Source organism: Talpa occidentalis, unplaced genomic scaffold, assembly GCF_014898055.3.
Source record: "Talpa occidentalis isolate TD23 unplaced genomic scaffold, MPIMG_talOcc4v2.1 talOcc4.13, whole genome shotgun sequence".
NCBI classification, from domain to species: Eukaryota; Metazoa; Chordata; class Mammalia; order Eulipotyphla; family Talpidae; genus Talpa; species Talpa occidentalis.
Window position 1 is genome coordinate 48516884 of NW_023601322.1, and position 27392 is coordinate 48544275.

At 40.5% G+C, this 27392-nt stretch overlaps 1 protein-coding gene across 1 annotated transcript; it reads left to right on the plus strand.

Annotated features, from left to right (window-relative positions):
• Nucleotides 1-24424, plus strand: RAB12 (RAB12, member RAS oncogene family). Its single transcript, XM_037508823.2, has 6 exons — nucleotides 1-475; nucleotides 13725-13785; nucleotides 19127-19265; nucleotides 21834-21923; nucleotides 22502-22606; nucleotides 23620-24424. The coding sequence occupies exons 1-6, from the start codon at nucleotides 4-6 to the stop codon at nucleotides 23731-23733; spliced, it is 981 nt and encodes a 326-aa protein (XP_037364720.2). The 5' UTR covers nucleotides 1-3; the 3' UTR covers nucleotides 23734-24424.
• Nucleotides 24425-27392: the final 2968 nt, after the last annotated feature.

A 27392-nucleotide genomic window follows, 5' to 3' on the forward strand; every position in this document is an offset into this window, starting at 1 on the left:
GGGATGCTGCTGCCGCTGCTGCGGAGTAGCTGCTTCCCTTCCTCCTCTCCCGGCGGCGGCGGCGGCGTGGAGGCGGGAGCGGGCGGCCGGCCGGCGTCGCAGCCGCCGCGCGGAGGCCGCGGGCCGCGGGAGTGGGCGGACGCCGGGGCCGACCCCCGGCGCGCGGCGGAGGCCGAGGGGGCGCCGGGGCGCGGGGCGCGCGGCCGGGGGGCGGGCGGCGGGCGGCGGGCCGAGCGCGAGCCGTATGCGGGCATGGATCCGGGCGCCGCGCTGCAGAGGCGGGCCGGGGGCGGCGGCCTGGCCGCGGGCTCCCCGGCGCTGTCCGGGGGCCAAGCCCGCCGGAGGAAGCAGCCCCCCAGGCCGGCCGACTTCAAGCTGCAGGTCATCATCATCGGCTCCCGCGGCGTGGGCAAGACCAGCCTGATGGAGCGCTTCACCGACGACACCTTCTGCGAGGCCTGCAAGTCCACCGTGGGTAAGGCCGCCGCCACCAGGCCCCGGGCCGGGCCCGCCGGCGCTGCCCTGTCCCCGTCCCCGGCTCTTGCCCTGCGCCCCGCCAGCCTCGTTTCTCCTGGAGTCCGCCACCCCCTTCTCCAGCTGAGCGGCCCCGGGGGCCCTTGCTTTGGTAGCTGGGCCTCTTGGGGACTCCCGGGGCGCCGAGGGCAGCCACCCATGGAAGCCCCGTCATCCCATACCCCAGGCCAGGCCGGGGTTGTCCTTTAGTCTCCGCTCAGACGTATCCTCGGGGCTTCCGGGCCCTCCTCCTCCGCCCCCTCTTGTCACGGGTCGGTCGGAGCCGAGTCACCGAGCACTGACCGGGGTCTCAGAATCTCCTCCCTCACCGGTCCTCGGGAGGCCTGGTCTGGCTATGCACGAGTCCTGTTCCGCTCGCGGGGACGGTGTGAGCATCACTCCGGAAACTCCCGGCCCTTTACATTCCTCAAGAAAAAAGGTGGTAGAAGTGGGGAACTGGCAGGCAGGGTAGTGGAGTTGAAGCTGTGCTCCTGGCTGGAAGGCCAAGGTAGGTCATCCTTGGCGAATTTCGTTGCCTTAGCTTTGCCTTGCACGGAGTGTTTGCACTGTCAGCCAGGCCCTGTTTTCTAATTTTGAACTTAACTTCTGTGATGCACTAAAACCGAAGTTTAAAATTCCCTGTGGAGGAACTCGGAAGAATATTAAGACTAAAACCACACTGAATTTCTTTATTTTAACTATAAATTCGGGGCAGAGGACCTAGAGCTGTACTTGTCCCTGACCTCAAATAACCCAGGAGCTCACAAAAGTGAGAAGGCACCTTCCATTACCACTCTGATTGCTAAAGAACGGCAGTGAAGTAAGTACAGTAGACCAGGTCAGGAAGTATATTGTCCTCAGGATCTAAAATTGAAACTGCGGGGGAAGTTTTTTTAATGAAGTCAAATGAACTTCACAGGACTTGGCATTGCGGTGTCAGGTTGGTGTTTGTGCAGAATAGTTCTTCTATGGAAAACCCCTTAAATGCTGTCAAATAGGAAAAAAGCCCTTTAGATGAGATGGTTCTTCAAAATAAGCAGTGGTAGGCAGTGAGGGATTCTCCCAGGGGACGTCCAAGAAACACTGAATATTTAAATTTGGAATACTGTATTAAAAGTATTCTACATACTTGTACATATATTTAATATTGTAATCAGTGGCAGTTCTTAGGTATTATAGTTTGAGGGTAAATTGGTTTTAAAATGTCATGTAACAAAACTTCATTTAAAATGTGTGGCTGTGAAATTAAGCCCAAATTTTGCTTTGTCTTTTGGTTTTTTTGAGAAGTGTTTTCCTTAATTCTTTTGTGGAATAGGTCATTTGGGGGGTATTTGTGCTCATTGTACCCTGTTTGCTTTTGAAATGTTGGCCTTTGGACTGTGATTTTAAAATTCAGTAGCATATATAGTTGGAGCTATACCTGATCTAGGATCACATAGAACACATCAAAGAACTTTCACATAGCTGACATGATTTTGAAAAGAGTTAAAAGCATTTCAGAATTATTGATCTTTTATGGCTCCACACTTGAAACTGTATAAAAATGAGAGATGATATAGTTGTGCACTGTGCTGAAAAGAAATTGGCACAAGCACTAATGGGAGGATAATGGGGCTTGCCTGGGTGGATGGTGAGTGCGATAGGAAATGAGGTGCACTTTAGGGTGGGACAGAGGAGCCATGAGGAAGGATTTTTGTAAACCCCAGCCACAATGAAGCAGAACTCCCACATTCTGGGAAAGACTCATCAGGGGCCAGTAGGAATGGATGTTTCAAGGCCTGGAATGCCATGTTGAGGAGCATGGAAAGAGAGAATGTGTGTGTACACACGTATGTACTACAGCAAGTGGAGCCTTAAAGTTCTGAATTAAGTACAGCACTGCCACAGAGACAGTGAAACGAATTGAGCAGGCTTAGATAGGGTCTTTGGGGGTAAGGAAGAAACCAGGAATCAAGGAGACCAGGCAGTTTGTTCCTCTGTCTTAGCAAACACAAATCGTATACCCACACGTGTACATAGCTCCCCACACTGCTGCCACGCTAGAATTCTTACACAGCTGGATTTTTGTCTTGCTCATTTCTGTTTCTTTCACATACAGGGCTATAGTACTTGGCTAGATGTTTATTAGTTGTGGGATGTTTGGACAAAGATAATTACCTCTGATAATAAAGAGACTTTAAGAAAACTAACCTAACCCCACTTCAATACCTGCCTCAGTTGCTTTTCTTTAGACTTATCAGATCACTTATTGAGTACCTACTGTGTGTTGATTGCTGTACTCTTCACTGGGGATTCAGTGGGGGATAGGACTTGGTCTCTGTCCAGACACAACTCAGAGCCTGTGGGGAAAATAACCCCAAATTGGTAAGGTCAGTGATGCAAATGTGTACAGGGGAAAACAGTGGAAGCCCCTCCAGTAGTGGGGAGGGGGTGTATAAAGGGAGGGCCAGTCAGGGGAGGCTTCCCCATGCATTGGAATGCTGTAAAGAAATTCATTCCTCAAGTTCCTTTGGAAAAATGCTATTTAAATATGGCATTGGGTGTGGTGTAGAACTGTGGTTACCTCACCTGCATGCCTGTCAGCTGAACTGTTAACTCATAGTGTCCTTCTGATAAAATTACATGTGGTACAGTCAGTTCTACATAGAGAAAGATTCTTTTCCACAATGGCACTTTCCCTTACTTTAACCAGGCTTACATGGGTGCTGCTTATGACAGCAGAGTCCGGAAAAGACCATGTGCCCAGTAAGCATGGCAGGGAAGAGGCTACAGGCATGTTTGGGTCAGGGTAGGTCTCTAAAGGTGGTCATATATAATCAGAGTCTAGAAGACAGTGTCTCTAGTAAGTGCCTTTAAAAGAGAAGCACACGCACGGACTTTCTAGAAAAGATTGCAGTGGAAATCCTGAGGGATTTGCAATAATGAACTATTTTGTAAGATTATAAATGAGCAAAATGTTGATTTTTTTAAAAATTGATAATCAAATCAGAAATTGATTTGGCTTAAAAGATAGACAAAATTCACCAGATATGAAATGCTAATACAGCTTTTTAATAATTGACCTATTTAGTAAAAATTGCCTAAGTGGAGTATTTTCAAATGGGATTTTATATTTATGGAATTGAGTTACTTAGTTTGATACAATTAGCACAATTTGACAAGTTTTAAAAAATCACAGGACAGATTTTGAAGTTTGTGAAACGGAAAAACAATTGGCTGTAGAAAACCACAACTACTTGAATATACCAAAAACCAAACCCATAAAATTCTGTATTTATCAACCTTTTTTTTCTTGTGTAGCTATTGAAGCTAGCTGTTAATTTTGTTTGGGTTGAGAGTTCACCAGGTAGCACCCACCTCACCCCACTCCAGCAATGCTACATTCTAGAATAAACAACTAGGGTGAAATTGAGAAGTCTGGGCTCTTGATTTAGGCTCTGGCACTATTCTGTGACTCTGGGTAATACAGTTGTCTGTACATATAAAATATAACGTTCTGTTCGTAGCACCTACTATTTGTTGAGCAAGTATTATGTGACAGCAAAAGGTACACAACATTCCTGAAAGTCAGCCCCATTTTATAGATGAGGAGGCAAACGTTGGAAGAAGTAAAGAGCGTCCCCGCCAAAGCACAGCTGGTCAGCATGGCTGCAGTGAGTTCTTTGTAACTAGCTTGCTTAGCTTGAGGTTTACTTTATTTTGTGGAAATTCTGCTGTTAGAGACAGACATCATGAAGCGCTCTCTTCCTGTTCTAGTTGTTCTCCTGCAGCCCTGTGAAGATAGCAATGTCCTTCATCTAGGATATCAGTGAAACTAACTATGCCCCTATCATCATTTGTCACTTGTCTTCCAGATTTTAAAATAATGCTCTGTGAAATGCATTTCTTACCCAAATATTCAATCAGCTTTCTTCAGCCTTTTGAATATTTATCAAAATTACTACAAATATGGTATATTTAAGTAGAAAGTAGGACTAAAGGAGTCTAGACCAGACTCTGATTTTCCTGGACCACAAAATTCTCCCCAAAATGCTGGAGACCAATATAGGATTGCAGTAGTCCTCTTTTTTTTTTTTTAAAGATTTATTTATTTGTTTGTTTGTTTATACAAGCACTGGGTACAGTCAGAAGCGCGGGAGGGTGAGAGATTTCACCAGAGCCAGAGTGGGGAGCAGAGCAGGCAGAAGGAGCAAAGTACACTGCTGAGGGGAGCAGCAGGCAGCAGGAGAGGTCTGCCCTCCTCTGGTGGCCAAGGAGCAGCCGGGGATGGAACCGGCGCTGCAGAGGCTGCGGGCAGTTTCGCAACCCAGCCCTCAACCGCTGCGCCACCGGGGAGGCCCGCAGTAGTCCTCTTTTTACCAAGTAAGGACATTTATTTTTTTTAATAATCTTCAATTACCAACTTAAAAAAAAAAAAAGTTTTGAGAACCTCACTACTCTGTTTTTGCCTTTCTCTCTTTCCCACAGTGAGTTAAATTTCACAGCCCAGCCTTGAGAGTAACTGATCTTAGAAGATAGCAGTGCTTTATGCAGCTGTTTTCTCTCAGTTATAGGCCTGAGCCCCGTGTTTGAGAACATAGCCCTTTTCAAGTGTTGAGATGAAGGTGCACTCGGGATGCCTGTTCTGAGACTGGGTGGGGGAACCCTGGTGCAGGTGACTCTGTTTTTATTAGGGCTGGCAGTTGAATGAAAGCAAGGTTGATGGGCCCAAGAAACAGCTGAATGTAAATACCCTCCAGAAATGGTTGTTAGTGGTTCTGCCTTAAATGTTAGCTGACTTGATGGGTGAAATGCAGTCCTGGTCAGCTTTACTTACAAGCTGTGGAACCGCTGTAAATGGGAATGGACTACTTGTACTTTATTCTGAAAACTTAAATGGTTAGCAAACCCAGAACGAGCATCTAAATCCTAGATTATAGTACTAAACTGTGCTTTACTTTGCTCCTCTGTGTTTATATACAGTCTTCCAGGCTATGGATGATCTCTCTTAAATGTTTTTGCTTAAAACAGAATTAGGGAAAGCGTTTTAGAATTCCCACTCTAAGAGCCCGAACGCCGCAGCTCTCCAGTGTTGCTCACTCCCCAGCCAGAATGATGAAAGATGATGACTCAGGAAAAAGAGAATGTGCAAGAGCTGATGTGTCTCAGTTAACTTTTAGTTTTTATACCAGCAGATGCTGTCTATTGTGATTAGGTTTACTTGATTAATTTAATGAGCACTGATAGACATGTGCAGAACACATCAGGTTTTGTGGAATAAAGTAGCTATCTTTCAAAGAAAGTGGAAATGTAGTTTTTTGTTTTTTTTTTTTGTTTTGTTTTTTTAAGATTTATTTATTTATTTATACAAGCACTGGGTACAGTCAGAAGTGCAGGAGGGTGAGAGAATTCACCAGAGCCAGAGCGGGGAGCAGAGCAGGCAGAAGGACCAAAGTACACTGCTGAGGGGAGCAGCGGGCAGCAGGAGAGGTCTGCGCGCCATGTGGGACCCTCCTCCGGTGGCTGGGGAGCAGCCGGGGATCGAACCAGCTCTGCAGAGGCTGCGGGCAGCTTTGCAACCCAGCGCTCAACCGCTGCGCCACCGGGGAGGCCCTGGAAATGTAGTTGTAATGGGGTTGTTCAGGTTAAATAAAAAACCTATTTTTAAAGACTTGGCTTAAGTTCATTCAGCCTTTCTTTCACTGTTCTGCACTTACACTGAGGAAGAAAGGTTTCATTATGCATTATAGAGATCCAGGTTCCTAGAGATTGCCTTTCCTTCCAGCCTGTAGAACCTGCCAGAGCAATCTGTTATCAGACCTTGAAAGTGGCTTTAGAAGGCAGAGTGTATTCCTTTGAGAACTGGTTGGTCCAGAATATTGTGCAGTCTCTGGTGCCAGATATATTGTCCTAATTAAACATTTGTTTGAATTTGTAAGGAAAGCATAGCTTTATACAGTAATCAACAGATATTTGTAGAGAAGCTGTTTATTATGTACATAAGACGCCAGTCTGCTAACCATCTGATAGGGCACAAGACTAACACCCACTTACCTGGCTTTTCCTTTCAGAAGAGGTGGTAAGTCATGGGCTATCCATAATAAAATGCTAGAAAAGAGGTAAAATTCTATGCTGCTGTTCTTCAACAGATGTAGAAATTGATTATTCTCTTTTATTACACATCTTGTACATTTCCTGTTATTGCACATCTTTGACATTTGGAAAACCGGAACTACAAGTCTAAAACAGTGTCCTTAATTGAACATGATTATGCTTTAAAAAAAACAAAAACAAAACCCTTGTCCTTTTAAACCAGAAAAAACAACTCAGTCAGGCTTAACAGAACACTATGGTTTATAGAAAACCTTTTCCTTCCAAATCTGACAGCCTCCACTTTTTGGTTCTGGTTCTTACATAATACCTTCTTAGTTTACAAAAAAAAAAAAACAACTGGGCCTCCCCAGTGGCACAGCGGTTGAGCGCTGGGCTACGAAGCTTCCTGCAGCCTCTGCAGCACCAGTTCGATACCTGGCCAACGGCGAGGGTCCCACATGGCGCGCAGACCTCTCCTGCCGTGCCCTCTTCTCCCCTCAGCAGTGTATTTCATCAATCTGCCTGTTCTTTTTCCCGCTCTGGCTCTGGTGAATTCTCTCACCCTCCCATGCTTCTGACTGTACCCAGTGCTTATATAAATCAATCAATCAATCAATCAATCAATCAATCAATCTCTGGGGAAAGAAAAAAAACAAAACACAATTTTCAGGCAAGTTTATGAGGGCAGTAGCTGATGAATAAAACTCTCCTACTTTTCCCAGCCCTTAATTTAACACAGAATCCTTGGGACTCTCTAAAATCCTGGTACCTTCCCACCTTCAAGCCTCCAGGCAGAACCTCAGCACTCTTGATGGCTAAAGAATCACACACCTACAAGTAACTTTCACTTAAAAACATTTTTTACCTCCTTTGTCACTAAATTAGTGCCCTTCATTGAGTGCTTTCTTGTTGTAATTAAGTGTGTTGCCCATATTCTGGATGCTCCTCCAAGTGGTGTTAAATGTGTGCAGGAGAAGTGGATTTTGGAGGTAGACAAAATGGACCTGGATTTAAACCCCATCACTACCACAAGCCTTCAGGTGTCTTTAAGCAGGTGCCTTAGGTTTCCTCAAACATGAAGATAAAAAATAAGTAGAACTCATCTTCTTTTCCTGTTGCCTGGTACAAGAATAAACTAGAATAAAATATCTTAGGTACTTCACCCAGCAAAGCTGATTGTAATGTCAATTATGTTCCCTTCTAATTTATACTACACAGGCAAAACTTCTAACACACTTTGAAAAATAATCTCTATTCTTTGGAGTAATCTGAAATACATAGAGGTGAATATGAAAACAATGTAAACATATCACTTGGGTAAAATACAAAATCCATTTGACAGTTCTCACATTTTATACTCTGGGGAGGAAAAGTTCATATTTTTTTGTATAAGATAGGTATTAGTGATCCACCATTTGATCATCTGGGTGTTTATTTTATGACTCCTCCTTCCCCATCAATATTCTTATCCTCTTGTGACCAAGAGATCAAATGACATGGTGACTTTTCTGATGGGGAAGGAGAGGTCTGTCTGCAGCCAGTGAGCAAAGGAAGCCTGTAGGTGCCAGAGCATCCGGCCAGCCAGCCCCCCCTCAATCTTTCTGGCCACACAATTCTTAAATATGTTTATATCTCAGTCTCTTATTTGTCAGGAAAGGCTGCCTAGGGAGTCAATGTAGAACACACAGCCCAGGTTCAAATCTGTGCTGGGCCTAACACTTGGTGATCTTGCGAAGGTTACTAACTTTTCTGACTTCAGTTTTTTCTTGAATGGGAACAATGACATCTACCTCATAAACTTGTTACAAGGATACACTGCAATGAGTTAATATATATAAAGCTAATATATATAAAACTCTGAGAATAGTACTTGAAGCATAGTAAATACCCTAAGAGCTCTAACTCTGTCACACATGAAACTTCTGTCTTTCCTGACCGACTCCGAGGTAGGGCATGCTCTCAGTTCCCTCCTTTCCTCTCCTTGAAGCCAGTGACCTCAAAGTCTTCTCCCTAGCCTAATGCAGTTCATGGTATTGCAGTTGTGTGTTCCAGTCAAGTGTAAGGCTATCTCCTCATGTGCCTACATATGCCAGAGACGAAGACACAGGGTGGTCTTCATTTGCTGGAATGAAGGAGGCATGTCCAACCTGGAGTGAGAGAGGCAGATCTTATTAAGCTTAGGATAGACACTTGATATCCTCAGACCCAATAAACTTTTTTAAATGACAGTTATTTTACTATTTCTAAAACAATAAAAAACAGTTTCAGTGCTTAGTTTCTGTCATTAATTCCCATAACTCAGATTAAGTAGCAAAATCAGATAATATTGAATAATAGGATGTCTCAGGTTTGCCTCCTGGGGACAATATAGGTTGAAAGCCAGTTTGCACTGTCTTTAAACACTTTTCTTTTCCTGCAGGAGTCATGTACTCTTCTGAAGGGTGGTGTATTTAGGCCTTATGTTCAGGGTATTTGTTTTCTAATGTTAAATTTGCCCCCATCTCTGTGACCTTGACACATTTTTAACTTAACCTCACATGGTGAAACTGCTGGAAGTCCTCTTCCCTACTAGAAATATTATGTCAAAAATGGAATAATACTGTGTAAGATATATTCTTAAAAGAAAAGCCACTGTGCCAATGTAAGATAGTTACTGTAAAGTGCCACTAACAACACATCCACTGTTTGAGAATTATTTCAAAGTCTATGAAATACTTCAACTTGAATGTGTTAAGTAAATTAAATCCGTAGTGTGACACAAACTCCTAGTATGTGGTGAAGGTAGAGGGGGAGTGAGCAGAGAACAAAAGGGGAGGAAGTCCATTGGCTGTAATCACAGGCATGGATCATATTGTTATTTTTGCTGCTGTAAAGGAATGTGAAGTAAGAAGCTTTTTATAACTTCTCCTGGCCCAGCAAAAAGAAATACAGTAATGTTTGGAAATGTCTTGCCTTAAGGAGGACTTAGAAATCTTATCAGCACAAGTATGAAAGACAAATACAGAGAAGAGCAAATGCAAAGGTAAACTTTGTTCTTTAACAGCTTGATTATGGTGATTCTGGATCACTTGTTGAAGTTACTTTAATCTTTTTTTTCACTTATCTGATTATTTTAACAATCTTTCTTGGTGGGCAGTGGTATAAATTTGAATCTAGGTTCTGCCACTTGACGAGTATGCGCTATGACCTTAGAGCAAATTACCTTGTCCTCTCTCTCTCCACTCTGGTGTTTTCCTCTTTAAATTGAGGTAATAGTACCCACCTCATTGGATTGGATGTCAGGCACAGCGTTTATAACAAATATCCACTGTCATTATTAAAGGAAATTAATGTCAAGAAGACACTAGGACTCAAATAGAACAGTCTAAGCCCATTGATAGATTATAGCCCTGTGGCCCATGTCCTTTGTGATTAAAGGATTTTTCAGAAAGACGTCCATAATGTTGGTAAGCTTAAGAAAAGGTAAGCCACAGTTATGTTACCAGGATAATTAACTTTTGTTGCCTACCTCCCATCTAAGTGATTGAATGTAGTACTCCCTTCCACACTAGGACATGTTCCAAACCCCCCTCGCTGCCTGACACAGTGGAAAGTACAAAGCCCCATGTAAAAATGGTTTCCCTTTATATACATACATGATAAACTAGGCACAGATTAACAGTAATAGTTCATGATAAAATAGAACAGTTTTAACCATATGCTGTTGTTATATTGTGAATATACTTGTGAACATGATCTCTTTCAAAATATCTTACTAGTAGCACATAATATTTTTGGGCCTCTATTGAACTGGTGGTAACCTAAACCTCAGCTACCATAATAATCCCCTGGGATACGTATGTATAGTGAGAGGAAACACACATATTAAAATGACCCCTTATTTTAAGGATTTGCCATCAATAATAGGAATTATAGAATAAGTGAAATAGTCCTTTTCTAGAGTGATGTGTATGTGCTAAGCACCCTGCATTTCAGTGTTCTGTTACACTGCTTTGCCCCTAGATCCTCAAAACATGTACTGTGTCTCTGCTACATAAATGTTTTGTTTGTTGTTTACTAAGCAATCCTACATTTGCCTAATTTTTTCCAGAAATAATCAGCATTTCTACTCACGTATCCAGTATTTGATGAAGCAGGGCAGTCTGATTTCCATTCATCAGATTTATTGCTGTTGTGTGCCAGGAAGAGTCCTAGGCTTTGGTGCTGGTGATTGTGTCCCTAGAGGGCACAGGTTTCATGGGGGAGACCAAAAGAAGGAATGATGTGACTTTAAGGGCTAGGAGAGGATTCAGGTCCGAGACTAGTAACACAGATGAGGAAGTTGTGTAAGGTGTGGGGCAGTCAAAAGGTTCAGATGGGACATCACCAAAGACAAATATTTCTGAGCAGACCAGAAAGGTGCTTGTTGGCCGGGTGCCAGGTGCACAGTGTGACTTAAGATATTAGAGGGCAAGGACTAGGTCTAGGCAGTGGGGGATGGGGGGTGGCGTGGCAGGAATTGCTAATGGCTTCCCCTGTCAGTTAAGATACCTGTAGGAAAAGGGATTTTCAACAAATACTGTGACGGGAAATAAAGTTGCCACACTTTAGTCCTTTATTTATAAACATTGGCTCTAATGCTGACTTTTCCTAAAACTAATCTGAATATTTGAGGCTGTGGATGACTTGTTTTCTTTATTATAATTGTTAATATGTGCAAATATTAAAAATAAGCAACATGAAGGGATGTTTTTGACTTGATGTAAGGTTTTTAGAAATGTTGGTTGTATATAAGCACATGGTTTCAAGCCATATATTGAAGTAAGTTTCCGCAAGCTACTTAGTGATCGTTAAATATGGCAAATGACGTTTCATTCAAGGCAGAGGACTATTTTAATGAACTGTTTTCTTATTTGGAATTTTAGGTTTAGCCACTGGATATTTTTTGTTGTTAGTGATATTACTGTCACTTATCTGCTCACTGAAAAGGTTCTTAATTCTGTTTGCTGTCCCTTGATCTGTTTTGTTTCCCTGTTAAAATTAGTAACTTATTTATAAGTAATAAAATTACCACTTATTTCCAGACTTTATTAATTCCCTTTCCTTTTTTTATTTATTAAACTTTGTGGTTACAAAAAGTAACCAATAGGACTGCTAGAGTTGGATACAATTGTTCAAGTGAGATGAAAAGGTGTCTGACACAGTCGCCCAGCAATTCTCAGCAGAGAAAGCAGCCTAGTTAAAATGAAACTTACTTGCTCTGGCTGTTTCAGGAATTCTTTTAGTTGATTTGAAACAGAGCCCACAAGAAAGTATCATCTGCCAGTTATTTTCAACATAGTAGCAGCCGCTGTGACAAGTTTTACAAAAGTTATAACCCCCTTGACTAAAATTAAAAAAAAAAAAACCTCAAAGAAAACAAAAGGGAAATCTCAGTCATGACAAAATGTGGATGTAATTTCTAAATCACCATCAGAGTGTAACAAGGCGAGGCCCTAACTTTGTGCTGATGTCAGGAAGGCAGCATTTCGTCATTGTGTTGTGCCTTTTAAAATTCAGAATATCTCAGACTGTTTTTTGTTTTTGTCTTGTGCTGTATCACTGTAGTTGTGCTGTTCTCTTGCCGTGGAGTCACTAAGGAACTCTCTGAAGATCCTGGTTGTGCATAAACACACTTCGTGCTACACGGCTGTTTTAGAAATGTCCTTTGGCTTTGAAAAGCAAATCAGTCCCAGAACTGAAAGTAAAATTGAATTAACCAACTTTTGCTTAATGACATTTGAAATTATGTTTGATGTGAAAGATTAAGAACTGAAATACAGTAGAATGTTGCCCGGCTTTATTTTCTTGTGAAAATTTACATTTACGCCACTTCCCTTTATTGTATAGAGGAAGACTGTACACTACTGCAGCCCCTCACCCCAGGTTGCAAACTTGCCTTTTGGGATTGCATTGGTGTCTGCAGTGCGTTACTATTTATAAAGTCAGTCACATGTCTTTCACCTCAGGAACATCATCTGACTTCCAAGTGTTGCATGGGTTCCCTGAGAGATGGAGAGCCTGGGAGCGGCTCCCAGCTCTGTGCTGCCTGCCTGTGAGAGGCTGGCGGGTGGGGCCCCGGCCCTGTGAAACACTTGGGAAAAGGCTGCTGGGAAGGTGCTTGGTCTCCTCACATTGAGCCAGCGTCTCATTGCTTCGCTTTTCTTAATTGTGATAATTGTGTAAAAAATGTTTTGAAATAAATTTAAGTTATCTCTGAGAGGTGTGTAAGATAACGTAACACAGATGAAGATTTGCTCTTAAAAATTATCTGAAGGTTTAAGAACTGAATTGGAATGGGATGATGGTACATGCTGACTTGCTTTTAAAAATGAATAAAAAAGGAAATTGGTTATAATAATAGCCAATTTATTATATAGATTGTATAATAAGTAAGTCATGTTTATATTTACCTAAATTTTTTGTGAATGCTAAAGTGAAATGCAGTAATTTCTAAATTCAGACTAAAGCTGTTTCCATTGTTTTATAGAAGACTTTCCCCAAGATAGTATTCTTCATTTGTTAATGAACTTATTAAATGTGATTTAAAATGGTTTTATGCTGAACATGTGGTTGTGATTATATTATGAAAAGCAAATGTGGGCCTCCCTGGTGGCCTAGCTGGTTAAGTCTATTACCTCCACTATTACCTCCACGGCCTGAGTTCCATCTCCTGTCAGGGGCTAACCCACATATGGGGCAGCAGACCCCTCTTGTCTCCCCTGCTGTTCCCCTGAGCAGTGTATTTCAGTAAATATACATGTTCTGCTCTCCATTCTGTCTCTGGTGAATCCTCTCACGCTCCCACTTACCCCCTCACACTTCTGACCTACACCCCACCTCTATGCAAAAAAAGAAAAAAAGAAAAAGTTTTAAAAAAAAAAAGCAAAACAAATGCTAGATAGATAGTTCAGGGTCAGCATAGCAGGTTGTGTACTGAAGCATAAGAATGGCTGATAATTACAAATACTGGTGTGCTTCTGCTTTTTCCTTTCGGGATTTAGTGATATCAGGGGCATTTTTTGTTTTTTTCCTGACGTTATAAAAATGTATAAATAGGATTCTTTTTGTGACAAATTGTGTATTTGTTTTTGTTTCATTATCATTTGTTTTATCTACAGGTGTTGACTTTAAAATCAAAACTGTAGAGCTACGAGGAAAGAAAATTAGGTTACAGATCTGGTAAGTGGGAGAGTCTGCACCCACTAATAGTATGTATGTGTTTAACAGTCCATACGCTTGTCTAATAAAATTAACTGTTTGAGCTGGTTTGCCTCTCCCACTTGATCTCTCATTTGCTCATTTTTAAATAATATGAACAGTGCTGCTGTCAAGAGAGAATTTAGATAAGAGTCTCCATACTTCATAATCCATTTGCACACAGAGTTGTGGAAAGAATGTTACTTTAATAATAACATTATCATTAATTTTTATTAATGTTCTTTATTACTGTTAAGTTCATTATGGGAGCCTTTATGCTTCCTTTCAAATCATTTGATATTATCAAAACTACCATCACTAAAGTGATTGCTCAAATGCTTATCATCCTATTGTAAAGTTACTTTGACAGTATTCAGAGGAAGTCCAATATATTCCTAACCAGATTTGTCCCTAACAATTTCAGGGCAAACCTCTAACAGACAGATCAGGGCCCTCCCTGGTGGCGCAGCGTGAACCTCACTGGGCTGTTGCATACCCTTGCGGCCTAGTTTTAATGCCACGGGACACAAACCCCATTAATGCCAGCTGGAAATGACTCCAGAGCCCCTTTCTCACATCCTAACCAGTTGTATTCCATGCCAGGAGCTTGTGCTTGATGCTTAGCAGCACAAGGGTGGTGTTAGGAAACCCGTCTGTGCAGAAATGCTGTCTCTGGTGCTGGTTTGGAAGTGGCACTGTTGAGGTGTTCTGAGAGGCCCCGTGGTGTTCAGCCACATGGCTGCTGCGTACTCAGCTTACTAACTCCTCTCGGCAGGTCACCTCCGCTCTGAGTGTGTGTCCACCGTGTGTGTGTGTGCTTTCATCTGCGTTAATTGCTGCCTCACCTGTGGCATCATCGGTCACCTAATGCTTGAATGTTAGTGCCATGCCTCCATCCTTCATCCGTGTCCCTGTCTGGGGCACACCCGCAGCCGAACCAGCATTGCTTGTCTGAGGTAATGTCTTCATTTGGTCATCTGTGATTATTTATCCCACCTTCAAGATTTGGGGGGTTTGTTGGGTGGTTCTCTTTCGTGGTTTTGGTTTTTGGCATTTTTGTTCTTGGCTTGATGATGAAACATTAATATTTCCTAAATATTTAATAGCCAAAAAATGCTATTTCTTATTCTCCTAGCCCATGACTGAAAAGGCAGCAGTCTTTTGTGTGGTGCTCGCCATTTTTTTTAACTAAATGTCAACAATATATCTCACATGATCTGCTGTTTCTGCTCGCCATTTTTTTTAACTAAATGTCAACAATGTATCTCACATGATCTGCTGTTTCTAAGTATAAACTCTTTAAGGTAAAGACTACCATTAAGAGGACTCACTATTTGTGGTAGAAATACTTTAAACTGTGAGATGGCCTCAAAGGCAGTGTAGTTATTATGAGAGTGTTTGTAAAGCTTGCTTAGTGCATGACAGCAGCATTTAAATAATGACATTATGAACTAAAAAGACATAACTTAATGTATGTTTCAGTTTCCATAGCAAACAATAGTTATCTAACTGAACTATAAAAGTATGTTCCAATGTCTTGAGCTTCCCTGGAGTCTGCCTGGGAAGACTGGCTGGTGACAATGGATGCTGCTGGTGTCTCTCTGCAGTGCCTTTGAGGCTGGTCTCAGAGGGTCCCACCTGATGAGTCCCACTCAGGGGGGAAAGAGCGATAGTGCAGCCCAGGGGATGCACAGGACACTGGAAGCCATTTTCTCTTGTATTAAATAAAGCTTTCCCTAAGAAAACTCTCCTGCTTCTCCTTGACTCTTCACTCCTCAGATTTCATTCTCAAAAATTTTAAAACTACACAGCATCACCAAAGAATTTAACTGAGGGAGGGAAAATGAGATTCATTGAATTTGTTGAAAGGTTGATTACAAGTTTTCCACAGGAAATAACCCAGTGATTAAGTTAGGAAGAAGGATGCCCCCTCCTGAAGGAGTTTTCAACATCCACAAAATATTAGGGACTTACTAATCACGTAATATGCAACAATTTTTTTTTTCTTCTGAAGTATTTAAAGCATAAAAGACCTTTTTCTCCATTGTTGTTATCTAGTAAGTGGAAAAGAAGTATTGGGTCACAGTTCATTATTTAAAGCATCAACATGTGGCTTGTTTGGGAGTGGGGCGCAGTCCCTGAGCTGTGCTCTTTGTTGCTGCTATGTTCTGTCCCCAGCTGAGAGTATGGGAGGAGCCAGTGTTGTTGGAAAAAACACTTCGAAGGGACTCAGCAGCCTCTGCTCGGATTTTGTAGACTCAATTCATGTAAGCTTTGCCCATCATTTTCCCTAGAGGTGTCTCGTTAAAATAAGGCATTTTTTTTCTTAGTGATTTCTTGATAAAACTAATATAAGAAAATATTGTTTACCACATTATTTGTTACAGAGTTTACAAAATCAAAAGCTGCAGATCACATTGTTGTTTTTATATCATTTTATGTGATTGCCACATATTTCCTTTCTTTGACTATCTGTGGTCACAAGAAGGACCATTTTTTCTAGCTCTGTACTTAAAATGTTTTTTCATGTATATAAAACTTTCATATCTAAAATAAAATGTGTCAACCGAATATGCTTTCATCAGTTTACATTCACATGCCTTATCAAGTGTATCAAGCTGCCTTAGAGTCACTGTTGAAGCCATGAAATGTGTCTCCTACCATTAGGCAAACACCAATTTAAAATGCCTTCTTTAAGGGCCTCTTCATTCCCGTTGTTTGTTGTCTCCCTCGGACTTATTTTAACCATCATTAGGTTGGCATCAAGCTAGTTTCGTTTCATTCCCCACCTTAAAGAGGTGGAGCATTTTATACATGAAAAAGGGCTCCTACTCTGCAAATTAATTGTGTCATTTAACTGGATATACTAACTACAAAGAATAAAATGGTGAAATTTTTGAAAAATTGTTTTATGACTAAGCAGAATTGTGAGAATTTTTCAATTTATATCCAAAGTAATAAGATTACATGCTAGCTTAGCAAAATGATGGTTTAACTGACATTAATAAATGGTGGCTCTCTAGAAATCAGCTCTTTATCATTATAGTCAAAATTCAGCTTTGTGGACATAAAGAGGGGAAATAGGATTCTGCATCTTCCTAAAAAGAAAAGAGTGTGAACGACTTTGATGTCTAGCTAAAAGATTAAAATTACTTAGAATAAAGATATGTTGGGCCTCCCCGGTGGCGCAGCGGTTGAGCGCTGGGTTGCGAAGCTGCGCGCGGCCTCTGCGGCGCCGGTTCGATCCCCGGCTGCTCCCCGGCCACCGGAGGAGGGTCCCACATGGCGCGCACCTCTCCTGCCGCCCGCTGCTCCCCTCAGCAGTGTACTTCGGTCCTTCTGCCTGCTCTGCTCCCCGCTCTGGCCCTGGTGAATTCTCTCACCCTCCCGTGCTTCTGACTGTACCCAGTGCTTGTATAAACAAAAACAAACAAACAAACCAGCAAACAAATAAAGAAAGCATGCCTCTATAATAAAAAAAAAAAAAAAAAAAAAAAAAAGATATGTTAAGGTAGTGTATAACAACAGAGAGGCTCGATGAAGGTCGTATATTGATTGCTGTTTGAGTTTGGAACCCTGCTATGTCATGTTAACCACATTTTCAGTGTAGAAATAAGTGTTATTTGGGCTTTTTAAAGAAAGGAAAGATAGTGTTTCTTATCAATATTCAGACTGCACAGACTGTTTCTTAAAACTTTAAAAATATTTGCCCAAGGCTTAATTTAAACAAGTAATCTTTGTGATAGGAAGGGAAACTATGCTCTGATAAACTCTTTTGGTTTGAAAATATTAATTATAGTAATAATTGTCTGGGATTCCAGAAATAATGGTATTCATTAATTCCTAATGTAAATGAGTGGTATCTGAGTCAGTTCCTTTAGTGCAGCATTTAAGTGGGTAAAAATTATGAAGAATTCAGTCCCATCTATCGTATTAAGTTTTCCCATCTTTGGCAGTTCTAGGTCAGAAAATAAAGGTCTTTTTATGCCTTGAAATAGCATCAGCCTTTGTCGATAGCCACTGTGGGCCAAGCATGCGATGGAGTGGACCCTGGTTGACAGGGGTTCTTACAGGCTCTAGAACTAAGCGAAAATGGTTTACTATATGTGAAAATGTCTTTGCCAGGAAACTTTGTTTATGATACACAACTAAAGTGAACTAATTTGGTGGCAGATCTAATCTCAACAAAGCTATAAAACTCTACCATTGCCAAAAGGTATTTTCAGATCCTCTGTCCCACTAGGTATATTCTCTGAGGGAAGTATTCTTGTTAGCAAAATCAGACATTAAGCAACAACGTTGGTTAAGGGAGAGTTAAAAGAAAGCTTAAATATGAATTATCATCTGTGCATTTTCTCTGTGTTTCTGCCTTTTGCCTCTGTGTTACATTTGCTACATGTCAGGAAACTGAGCTCAATTCAGAAAAACTGAGCTCTCCAAAGAAGCCAAGCCTTATGCTCAGTGCCCTGGGTGATTTGCTGCTCCTTGCTGGCACAGAGCTTTCCACAGCACAGCCACTGGCCACCCAGAGGGGGTTTGCATCAGTGCTTTTGAGGAAATGATAGCACATATACCTATTATTATGCCAATTTATAGAAGCAAAATACCTAGAAATACTGACCTAAATATAATACTTTATGGCTTAAAAATAGAACAGTTTGACTTACGCCATCTAACTCCTTGTACATCTTTGCTTTTCCTCTTATCCCCTCCATATCAGTTCCCTTTAGAATGTGGAAGATTGGGGAGTTAGATCCTTCTAGAACAAAGTTTATGATTTGGGGGAAGGGAAAGAATGTGCTCAAGTGCATTTAATTTAATATATATTATTAAATTATTTTATATTTATGGTTCTAGAATACCAAAAAATTATAAAGCTAATGTTAAGGTGAGCGCCTTAGATATGAGTTAAGAAGCCAAAATTTACTTTTATGCTTAAAGCTATATATGAATTTTCACATTGGAAAGACATTTCATTAGGAAAAATACTAAGATTTTGCTATATACATAGGATTTTTAGCATCTTTATTTAAATTGCTGCAGGATTAACATTATCTTTCGCCCCTTTCATCATCACTATCTTCTTGCCATAAAAGTCCTCATTTTCTTACTTTGAAAATCTTGATTTGCAAGAAATTGGGATGTCTTGTTTTCGTTTTAGTATAATTAGCTAGAAGAGCTACCTCCTGTAGCTACCTCTTGTAATAATGAATATGCATAGACAGGGTTCTCTGGTCACTAGAAGGAATCAGCCTGTTTGCATTGGAATTTGGGGTGCTTACTCTGGTTGTTTTGGGAACTGATTTTTGCTGCCATTTCTTAGGGACACAGCAGGGCAGGAGAGATTCAACAGCATTACCTCAGCTTATTACAGAAGTGCCAAGGGGATCATATTAGTATATGATATCACCAAGAAGGAGACGTTTGATGATTTGCCAAAATGGATGAAGATGATTGACAAGGTAGGTGTTGGCATTTTTTCTCTCAGAAGTGAACTCTTTACTTGTGAGTGGTAATCCCTATAAAAGGAAGAAGGAGAATAATATTTATGGAGCCTGCTTTTTTATGCTGAACATCATTTTGTCCATATTACAATGCCCAAAGTAGATATACATTCCTGTGTTAAGATGGGGCAAAGAAGAATTAGAATTTATCCAAAATCAGCTTATAAATAATAAAACCACGGTTTTTATTCTGCTATCCTACACTGTGACTTCCAAGCCCATGGTTGCTCATTCTGTGATGTCAGGCTATTTCTGTGGAATTAGGCATAGGACATTCTTGCCTCTCCAGAAAGTTCTCTTGAACGTACATTTTGTGATTGTTCATAGAATAACAGCCTCAAGGAAATGACCTTCTCCATGGTGCCTGTGGATAGTCCAAGTGCTCCGATCACCTGCTGGACATTTGCCCTCAAATTACAGATGTTCTTTGATTCCTTTGGTTTGACAAAACAGATAACCTGTACCTATGGGTACTAGAAAGTGTTGGTACTCCTAAGATATGTGTACCCAAAATGCACATTTAGGAGGCAGAGCATTTGGGGGTGAAATGTAGAATACAGTTTCAACATTTTCAACTCATGCAATAAGTTGATGTTTGGTTCCTTTGACTAATCAACACACAATATACTAGAATTGGATTTTGTTTGCAAATTATATTAAATCCATCTGTGACATAATGCTGGAGAATGTTGGTTTGCCAATTTTACCAAGCATGTTATCAATATGTGCCTGAAAATGCATTTAGGCCCAGGGTGACCAGTGTTACCAAGATGACCCAGACCTGCACTCAGCTGGCCCCATGCCTGGCTGGCTGTGATGCATGTCACTCAGGGGTCCTGGTGTCCTCACTGCTGAATCCACAGAGGAAATTAGAAATCAACCATTACATTGGTTCTGAAAAGGGCTAAAATTTTCAGAACCAATGGAATGAATTTAAAATGGAAGGCAGGGCCTCCCTGGTGGCGCAAGTGGTTAAGACGCAGCCTATGAACTTATCTGCAGCCTCTGCAGCCACTGCAGCACCAGTTAGTTCAATTCCCGGGCAGGCAGCTACCCACATGGCGCAGCAGACCTCTCCTGTCTTGCCCGCTGCTCCCCTCAGCAGTGTATTTCAGTCCTTTTGCTTGTTCTGCTCCCTGCTCTATCTCTGGTGAATCCTCTCACCCCCCACACCTCTGGCCTGTACTCTAGTTCTTGTATGCATAAATAAATAAATCTTAAAAAAAATAATAAAAATAAAATGAAAGGCAATGGCTCTACCATGAGGGCTCCATTAGGTTCTCCAACTTGTGAGACCTTGAGAGCAGATGCTCACCTCCCTCTGGTACTTTGCTCTTGCTTTTTACCCTTTTGTGGGAGACCGGTCTGGTCTTATTCTTGAGTGCTTACATGTTCCACACACTGTTTCCATTCCACACCAGCCCTATCCAGGGGGTACCGTTATCCTTACCTGCGCTAAGAGACCAGGACCTCTCGTCCTGAGTGACCTGGTCAGGGTCACACTGTCAGATGCCTTTTGCTGCAGTCTTTCTCAAATAATTTTGTAGAATGCACAGAATGAAACAAGATAGTCAAAAGATTTTAAAGAGAAAATTTCTATTATGCCTATATATTTTTTTAACTTAAACATGGAGTTTGTTTTTCCCAATTATGAAATTCATGATACCTCGTTCTTACAGTAAATCTGGATAATAAAACACACACACACACACACACACACACACACAAAAGGGATTTGATGGTTCTGCTCTTCTGAAAAACCAAATTGGATCTATACTCCATTGAATTTTATATCTTGCTCATTCTAAAGATTCTATCACAAGGTCCTTCCTGTGTCATATTAATGTTCTTCTAAAGCAGTTTTTATGACTGCGTGCTTTTAAATCATTTCTTCATGTATTTTGTTGAACTTTGAGGGTTTTTTTTTTTCCTTCCAATTAATGATCATCTGAAGTGTAGAAAGCTTTGCCTGTGTTTTGAATCATTTCCATAGGATAGACTCTGAGGACTTACTGATCACAGGCTAAGAACATTGTTTATCTCCACATTGCTTTTTTTTTTTTTTTTTTTTTTTAAAGATTTATTTATACAAGCACTGGGTACAGTCAGAAGCGCGGGAGGGCGAGAGAATTCACCAGAGTCAGAGCGGAGAGCAGAGCAGACAGACTGATGAAGTACACTGCTGAGGGGAGCAGCGGGAGGCAGGAGAGGTCCGCGCACAATGTGGGACCCGTGCCTGGCGGCCAGGGATCGAACCGGTGCTGCAGAGGCTATGGGCAGCTTCGCAACCCAGTGCTCAACCGTTGCGCCACTGGGGAGGCCCTCCACATTGCTTTCTTAATGCTGTGAGCCCTGTAAGAATTGTCTCCCTCACCAGCGAAACCAGTCCTGCCTGGGACAGAGCAGGTGCTCAAAGATGTGTGGAGTAAATGACTAAACGAGTGAAAAACACTGGATTAGTTTACATTTCCTGTTGTATATGACAGTGCCCATCTTTGAAATTCAGCTTCTTTTAAAATTTCACAGTATGCCTCAGAAGATGCAGAACTTCTCTTAGTTGGAAATAAGTTGGACTGTGAAACTGACAGAGAAATCACCAGACAGCAAGGTGAAAAGGTAAGAGAAGCAAGGGGAGATGTCACAGTTCCTGAACTCTATATGTACTGGTTGAAAGAGTTTTTTCTTTTAATAAATTACTTATTGTTTAAATTATGAAGTAATTATACAGCTACCGTTCAGTCCTTCTCATTTGTTTGCTTTTCTAAAAACTTCCTGCTCCTTTAAATTCATTTCAAAAAGGAGAAAAAGAACCACACTAGTAAAAACTGCATTACCTAACCTGACAGTTTTTATTTAAAATTTTTTAATGATTTTCTCCTATTCTAGTGTATTTTAACCTTACCTGTAGAATCAAGGATATTTGCATTTTAAATGGTAGCTACCTTACAGTTTTAGAAACTTAACTTAGAGCTCCCAATACCATCTTGGGATTTTGTTTTGTTATTTACTTATAATGTAGGTACTTGCTACACCTATGAACTTGGTATTTGAGCATCAACAGGACATTACAGACTTTTGTTCCCACCCCTGCCCTTGGCCCTGAAACCCAGAAGATTGGGATAGCCCTAGCCCTGGCTCTCGTGCATAGTCTGTGTTAGGCCCACACAGAGGAAAAATAATTTTTTTTTTCTTAGTTTGCACAGCAGATAACTGGGATGCGATTCTGTGAAGCAAGTGCCAAGGATAACTTCAATGTGGATGAAATCTTTCTGAAACTTGTTGATGACATTCTGAAAAAGGTAAAAAAAAAAAAAGAAGAATCTACTTCCTGAAAGTATTTAATCTGAAACCTGTTCATTGTTCCTTTATTATTTCTTGGTTGACCCAGGTGAAGTTGCTCACCCCAGAAGAGGTGCCCAGTGCAGTCGCCACGGCACTCTCCCGCCTGGGATGCCAGTGTCTGCAGACTGGGTGTCCAGTGTTTCTGCTTAGCTTTCAGTATGGCTTGGTGAAATGATTAGAGAAGGCATAAAAATGGGCTGTTTTATTTGACATTTGCTTTTCTTTTTTTTATTCTTTCCACAAAAATCAAGCTTGGTACAGGCAGTGGAGACCTGGCAGAGTATGCCAACCCCTTGGCTAAGTGGAGGCCCTTCCTGCCCCCTGGTGCTCTGCCTTAGCAGCCTCCTCGTTACCCCTTAGCCTCTTCGTGGTGCTGAGTCATGGGAAAGTTGCTGGAAATCAAAGTTGGTTTATTGAGCAGCAACAATTTCTTTAGATTTGCATTCAGAGATTTTAGTTAGAACTTTCAAGTGTATATTCTTATTACATATAATCTGCTCAGTTCAAACATAATTTGGAAGCCTCTAATGTAAACTGGTAGCTTAATATGATTTCCAAGAAAGGTTATTTTTTTTAACTGTTTTCTTTGAGTTAACATTGGTTAGCAACACTGTATATGATTTAGAGGTATGGGATCACACCCTTCAGATGTGTTTTAATATTGAGAACAGAGAAACATTTATTATTTATTAATGCATTAAATTTTCATTTTATTGAGTTCTATGAAAATACATGTTTATGAGGTCCGTCTGGTCTCTTCTGCCAAAAGGTATGAAGAAGGCTGACTAGTATTCATGTTGGACATGATACTTGAACCTGGTTTTTTATTTTTCAGCTTAATATTTGACCGATTAGTTGAACTCGGATGATTAGAAATCTTTATATAAAGATCTTTATATAACTGTACAATTTGCAAAGCACTTATATATAAATTGTTGTCTCAATGTATTTATTTTTACTCTGTCCTTAGATGCCTCTGGATATTTTGAGGAATGAGTTGTCCAATAGTATCCTCTCATTACAACCAGAACCTGAGATTCCACCAGAACTGCCTCCACCAAGACCACACGTCCGATGCTGTTGATTTGCTACTTTGGAGACAAAGTGGAAATGATTCCTGGAAAGGGGAAGATGTTCTATTCTGCACTACAATCATTTTGAAACTTTCCTTTCGCACTTTGTAATCCAAGTCAGAGCTATACACTAACTTGTAAATATGCAAATATGCAATACTGGGTAAGTTTTGGTTATAAAAATCACATATTTCCCTCCAAATTACTATATTTCATTCATTATCCCAGGGTCTAGTGTATGCACACTGGGAAATGTAGTACTTCTAATATGAAGAATGGGAGAAATGAAAGGTATAATGTTTCTTGAAATAAATAATATAATTGTCCTTGTTAATTATGAGGACAAAAGATATTCTGATAAGAAGAAAGAACGTGGTGCTTTGCTTACTGTTTTAAAGAAAATTTGTAAACTAAAGACTTTTTGGAAAAAAGCTATCTTAAGTGCGTTTTCTTTATTTACAGGACATTTCCCCCAGCTATCGCATCTTTGAAATATTGGGGTATTTCTGGCACAAAGCAAAACTCCATTCATAGCTGTCATTGAAGGTTATTTATTACTGTTATGTAATGATAGGATATTATACTTAGAGGGTAGGATTTGACTTGGTCCTGAGGCCACAGAGTCTCTCATGGTTTCCTAATAGATGTACCTATGCTTTTAAGAACTACAGAGATTCAATAAAGAAATAAGTGGTTTTGAAACTATAGAAGATTTTAAAACAACGCTGCTGTTCTAAACAAATCCTGTTTAAAGGAATTTTAAAGAGATACATTTTACTATATCAAAGAACATACATCTATTTGCCTAAACATTCTATACCTTTGTAATAGTAAAACTTCTCCCCTTTATGGTGAAGCTTATTCCTATTAAGCGTAGACTGTGGTTTTTTTTTGTTTTTTTTTTCCTTTTTTCTTTTGGTCTGATAATGAATTTGTGAACTTTATCTTTGGTATATCTTTTATTAAACTACACTGTTTTGTTTAGTCATGGTAAATAAGTAATTATGTATTTGAATAACTTGGGGTGTCTTGAGTGTTGTGATATGAAAAGCATTGTGGTCTTTCTACACTAATGAAGTGCAAATAAAATTTTGTATTTATGAATGACATTTGAGTTGCCGTATTTCTTTGTGTAATGATAGGTTGTATATCTGACAATATTTTTATAACCTCCACCACCTAGACTTTTGAGTGTTTTAGATAAGGAAAATACTGAGTTCTCTGATCTACAAAATAGTCTGGCAGTTTCTGTTTCTCTCTTGGGTTTGATTAAATTTTTGTTCTCTTGACTGTCCAGTATACTTTCAGTTTTTTTTTTCCTCCAGTTATTGGGATTCTTGTGACAGTAGGACTTTCAGTTTTCTGTACTGTTATGATACACAATTTTTTTAAGGCTGGTCCTTCAGTTTTCATATTGTAAGTGGTTCTGATGACTAATGGCTTATCTTGCCCAAATGATGGCCTAAAGAATAATCATGCAATAAGCTGAAACTTAATTATTCTCTCTTGATTTTTTTAATGGAAGCTCTCCTTTTAACATTTGCAGAGAATACATTATATTTTTATAGCTCATTGTCCTAGATTTCGATCTCATTGGATTCACACAAAAACTGAGATAAGTAGAGACAGGTGTAAAATGAATTTTTGGTTATTCATATATATATGAAGAGGCACAAAATCCAAAAAAGCACAAATAATTACCTAAGACCCCAACAGCTAGATTTTGTGGCTACAATGCATATTTCTAGTCTATGCACTAGATGTTAGTTGGAATTCACCTTCTTCATGGAGAATAGTTGATTGTATTACTGTCATTGCAAAGGAAAATAGCAAGAATAGTCTGTGGACAAATCTCCATCCTTCCTTCTGAACACCCTCTGAGTATTTCAGATTGGTAGGTGGTTTTATTTAATGGTTTAAAGTTGTGAATATAGAATCTAAGGAATAAATATTAGTTGATGACACATAAAACAACAAATGACTCTTGCTGTGAATTTACCTACAAGCAGTTGGGTGGTTTGGTTTCTTTCCATGAGTGACTAAACATTCCCAGGGAGAAAACACTGGTCTTTTGGATTATTTATTGCCTAGAAATTGTAACTAAGCCCACAAACTCATATTCAGACCTATTATTTATGTTGCAATACTGTGATTATAGAGTAGGAATTTATTGTGTGATTGCTAGATGCGAGGCTTTGTGCTTGGGGACTGAGAAGGATACAACCAAGGTAAATACGGTAGTCCCTGCCCAAAAGGGTTCACCAAGTGAAAGAGACAAGAGTACAAGGCAGAAGCTTCTATCCTGACATGCAAATAGAGTACTGGTGAAGCTGAGGAAGCAGAAGCCAAGGATAGTGGGGATGTGATTAAATAGTGCAAGGCAGACATCTAGGCAACTATATTCAAAAGCTATCAATTTGAAATCAAAGGCAACCTCTAGAAAAAGTGGACACATTAAAACATGTAGTGCTAACGACCTCTCCTGTTACACCTGCTGCTCCCCTCAGCAGTGTATTTCAGTCAGTTTGTCCTGTTCCCCACTCTGTCTCTGATGAGTCCTCTGACCCCCACACCTCTGGCCTGTACCCCAGTTCTTGTGTGCATAAAAAAATCTTTAAAAATAAAATAATTGTAGTGCTAACTAACCAAAACATGCAACTTCTAGTTTCCTGAAAACTAGGCTGCCTCATAGATGTTTGATTAAGCCTTTCTCATGATAAAGATAAGTTAATTACTAGAAATGTGGTTGAACTGTCTGCATGCACACACAAAACCTAAACATGTTTCCTTGCAATTACTACCTATAAGTAAATACTGAAAGGGTTTTGAAAACTGCCTTCTTATTTTTAGCAAAGGAAAGCTGATGAATTTACCCATCTGTGGCCAGTCAGATCTGTTCCACAGACTTAGATTAGAAGCCTATTTAACAAGCAGAAGAAACTACACTGGCCCAAATTCACCTACTGTTGGTAAAACAGCTCAGCACAGAACCCCATTCTCCATACTGTCATCACCCAGACAGCATTTAGGGGAGGGGCCCATCAGCACTGAAGATCTAGTTATTTGGAAAAATTCCATATATGGACCAATATTGTAATGATTCAATAAACCAGTCAAGTCCACTTTTTAACTCACTCCTTCGCCAATAAAATTTAACTCCTTTGTTCTCAATCCCATTCTCCAAAACCTATAAAATCTCATTTCCAGGCCACCCTGGTGGCACAGGCGGTTGAGCGCCATACTGTGAAGCTGTCCGCAGCCTCTGCAGCATGGGTTAGATCCCAGCTGGCTGGCAAGAATCCCACATGGTGCAACAGACCTCTCCTGTCTCGCCCTCTGCTCCCCTCAGCAGTGTATTTCAGTCAGTCTGCCTGTTCTGTTCCCCGCTCTGTCTCTGGTGAATCCTCTCACCCTCCTGCACATCTGGCCTGTACCCTGGTTCTTGTATAAAAATAAATAAATCTTAAAAAAAAAATCTCATTTCCTTTCTTAATCTGGGAGGCAGGTTTGAGGTTTTCTCTTGACTTCTTGTTAGTCAACTAACAATAAAGCCCTTTTCTCAAAAGTTGGTGTCATGGTACCAGCCTCGATGCATACCAGGCAGTGAGTCTATTGCATGGTAACAGTTAGACATGCCTTGGATTGAGCAGAAGTGACCTGGAGCAGGAAG

Excerpts from the sequence above, each read along its gene's own strand:
- RAB12 (XM_037508823.2), top strand. The coding sequence starts at position 4 with ATGCTGCTGCCGCTGCTGCGGAGTAGCTGCTTCCCTTCCTCCTCTCCC. Across the intron at positions 476-13,724 it reads GGCCTGCAAGTCCACCGTGG|GTGTTGACTTTAAAATCAAA; the intron begins GTAAGGCCGCCG and ends TTTTATCTACAG. Across the intron at positions 19,266-21,833 it reads GGATGAAGATGATTGACAAG|TATGCCTCAGAAGATGCAGA; the intron begins GTAGGTGTTGGC and ends AAAATTTCACAG.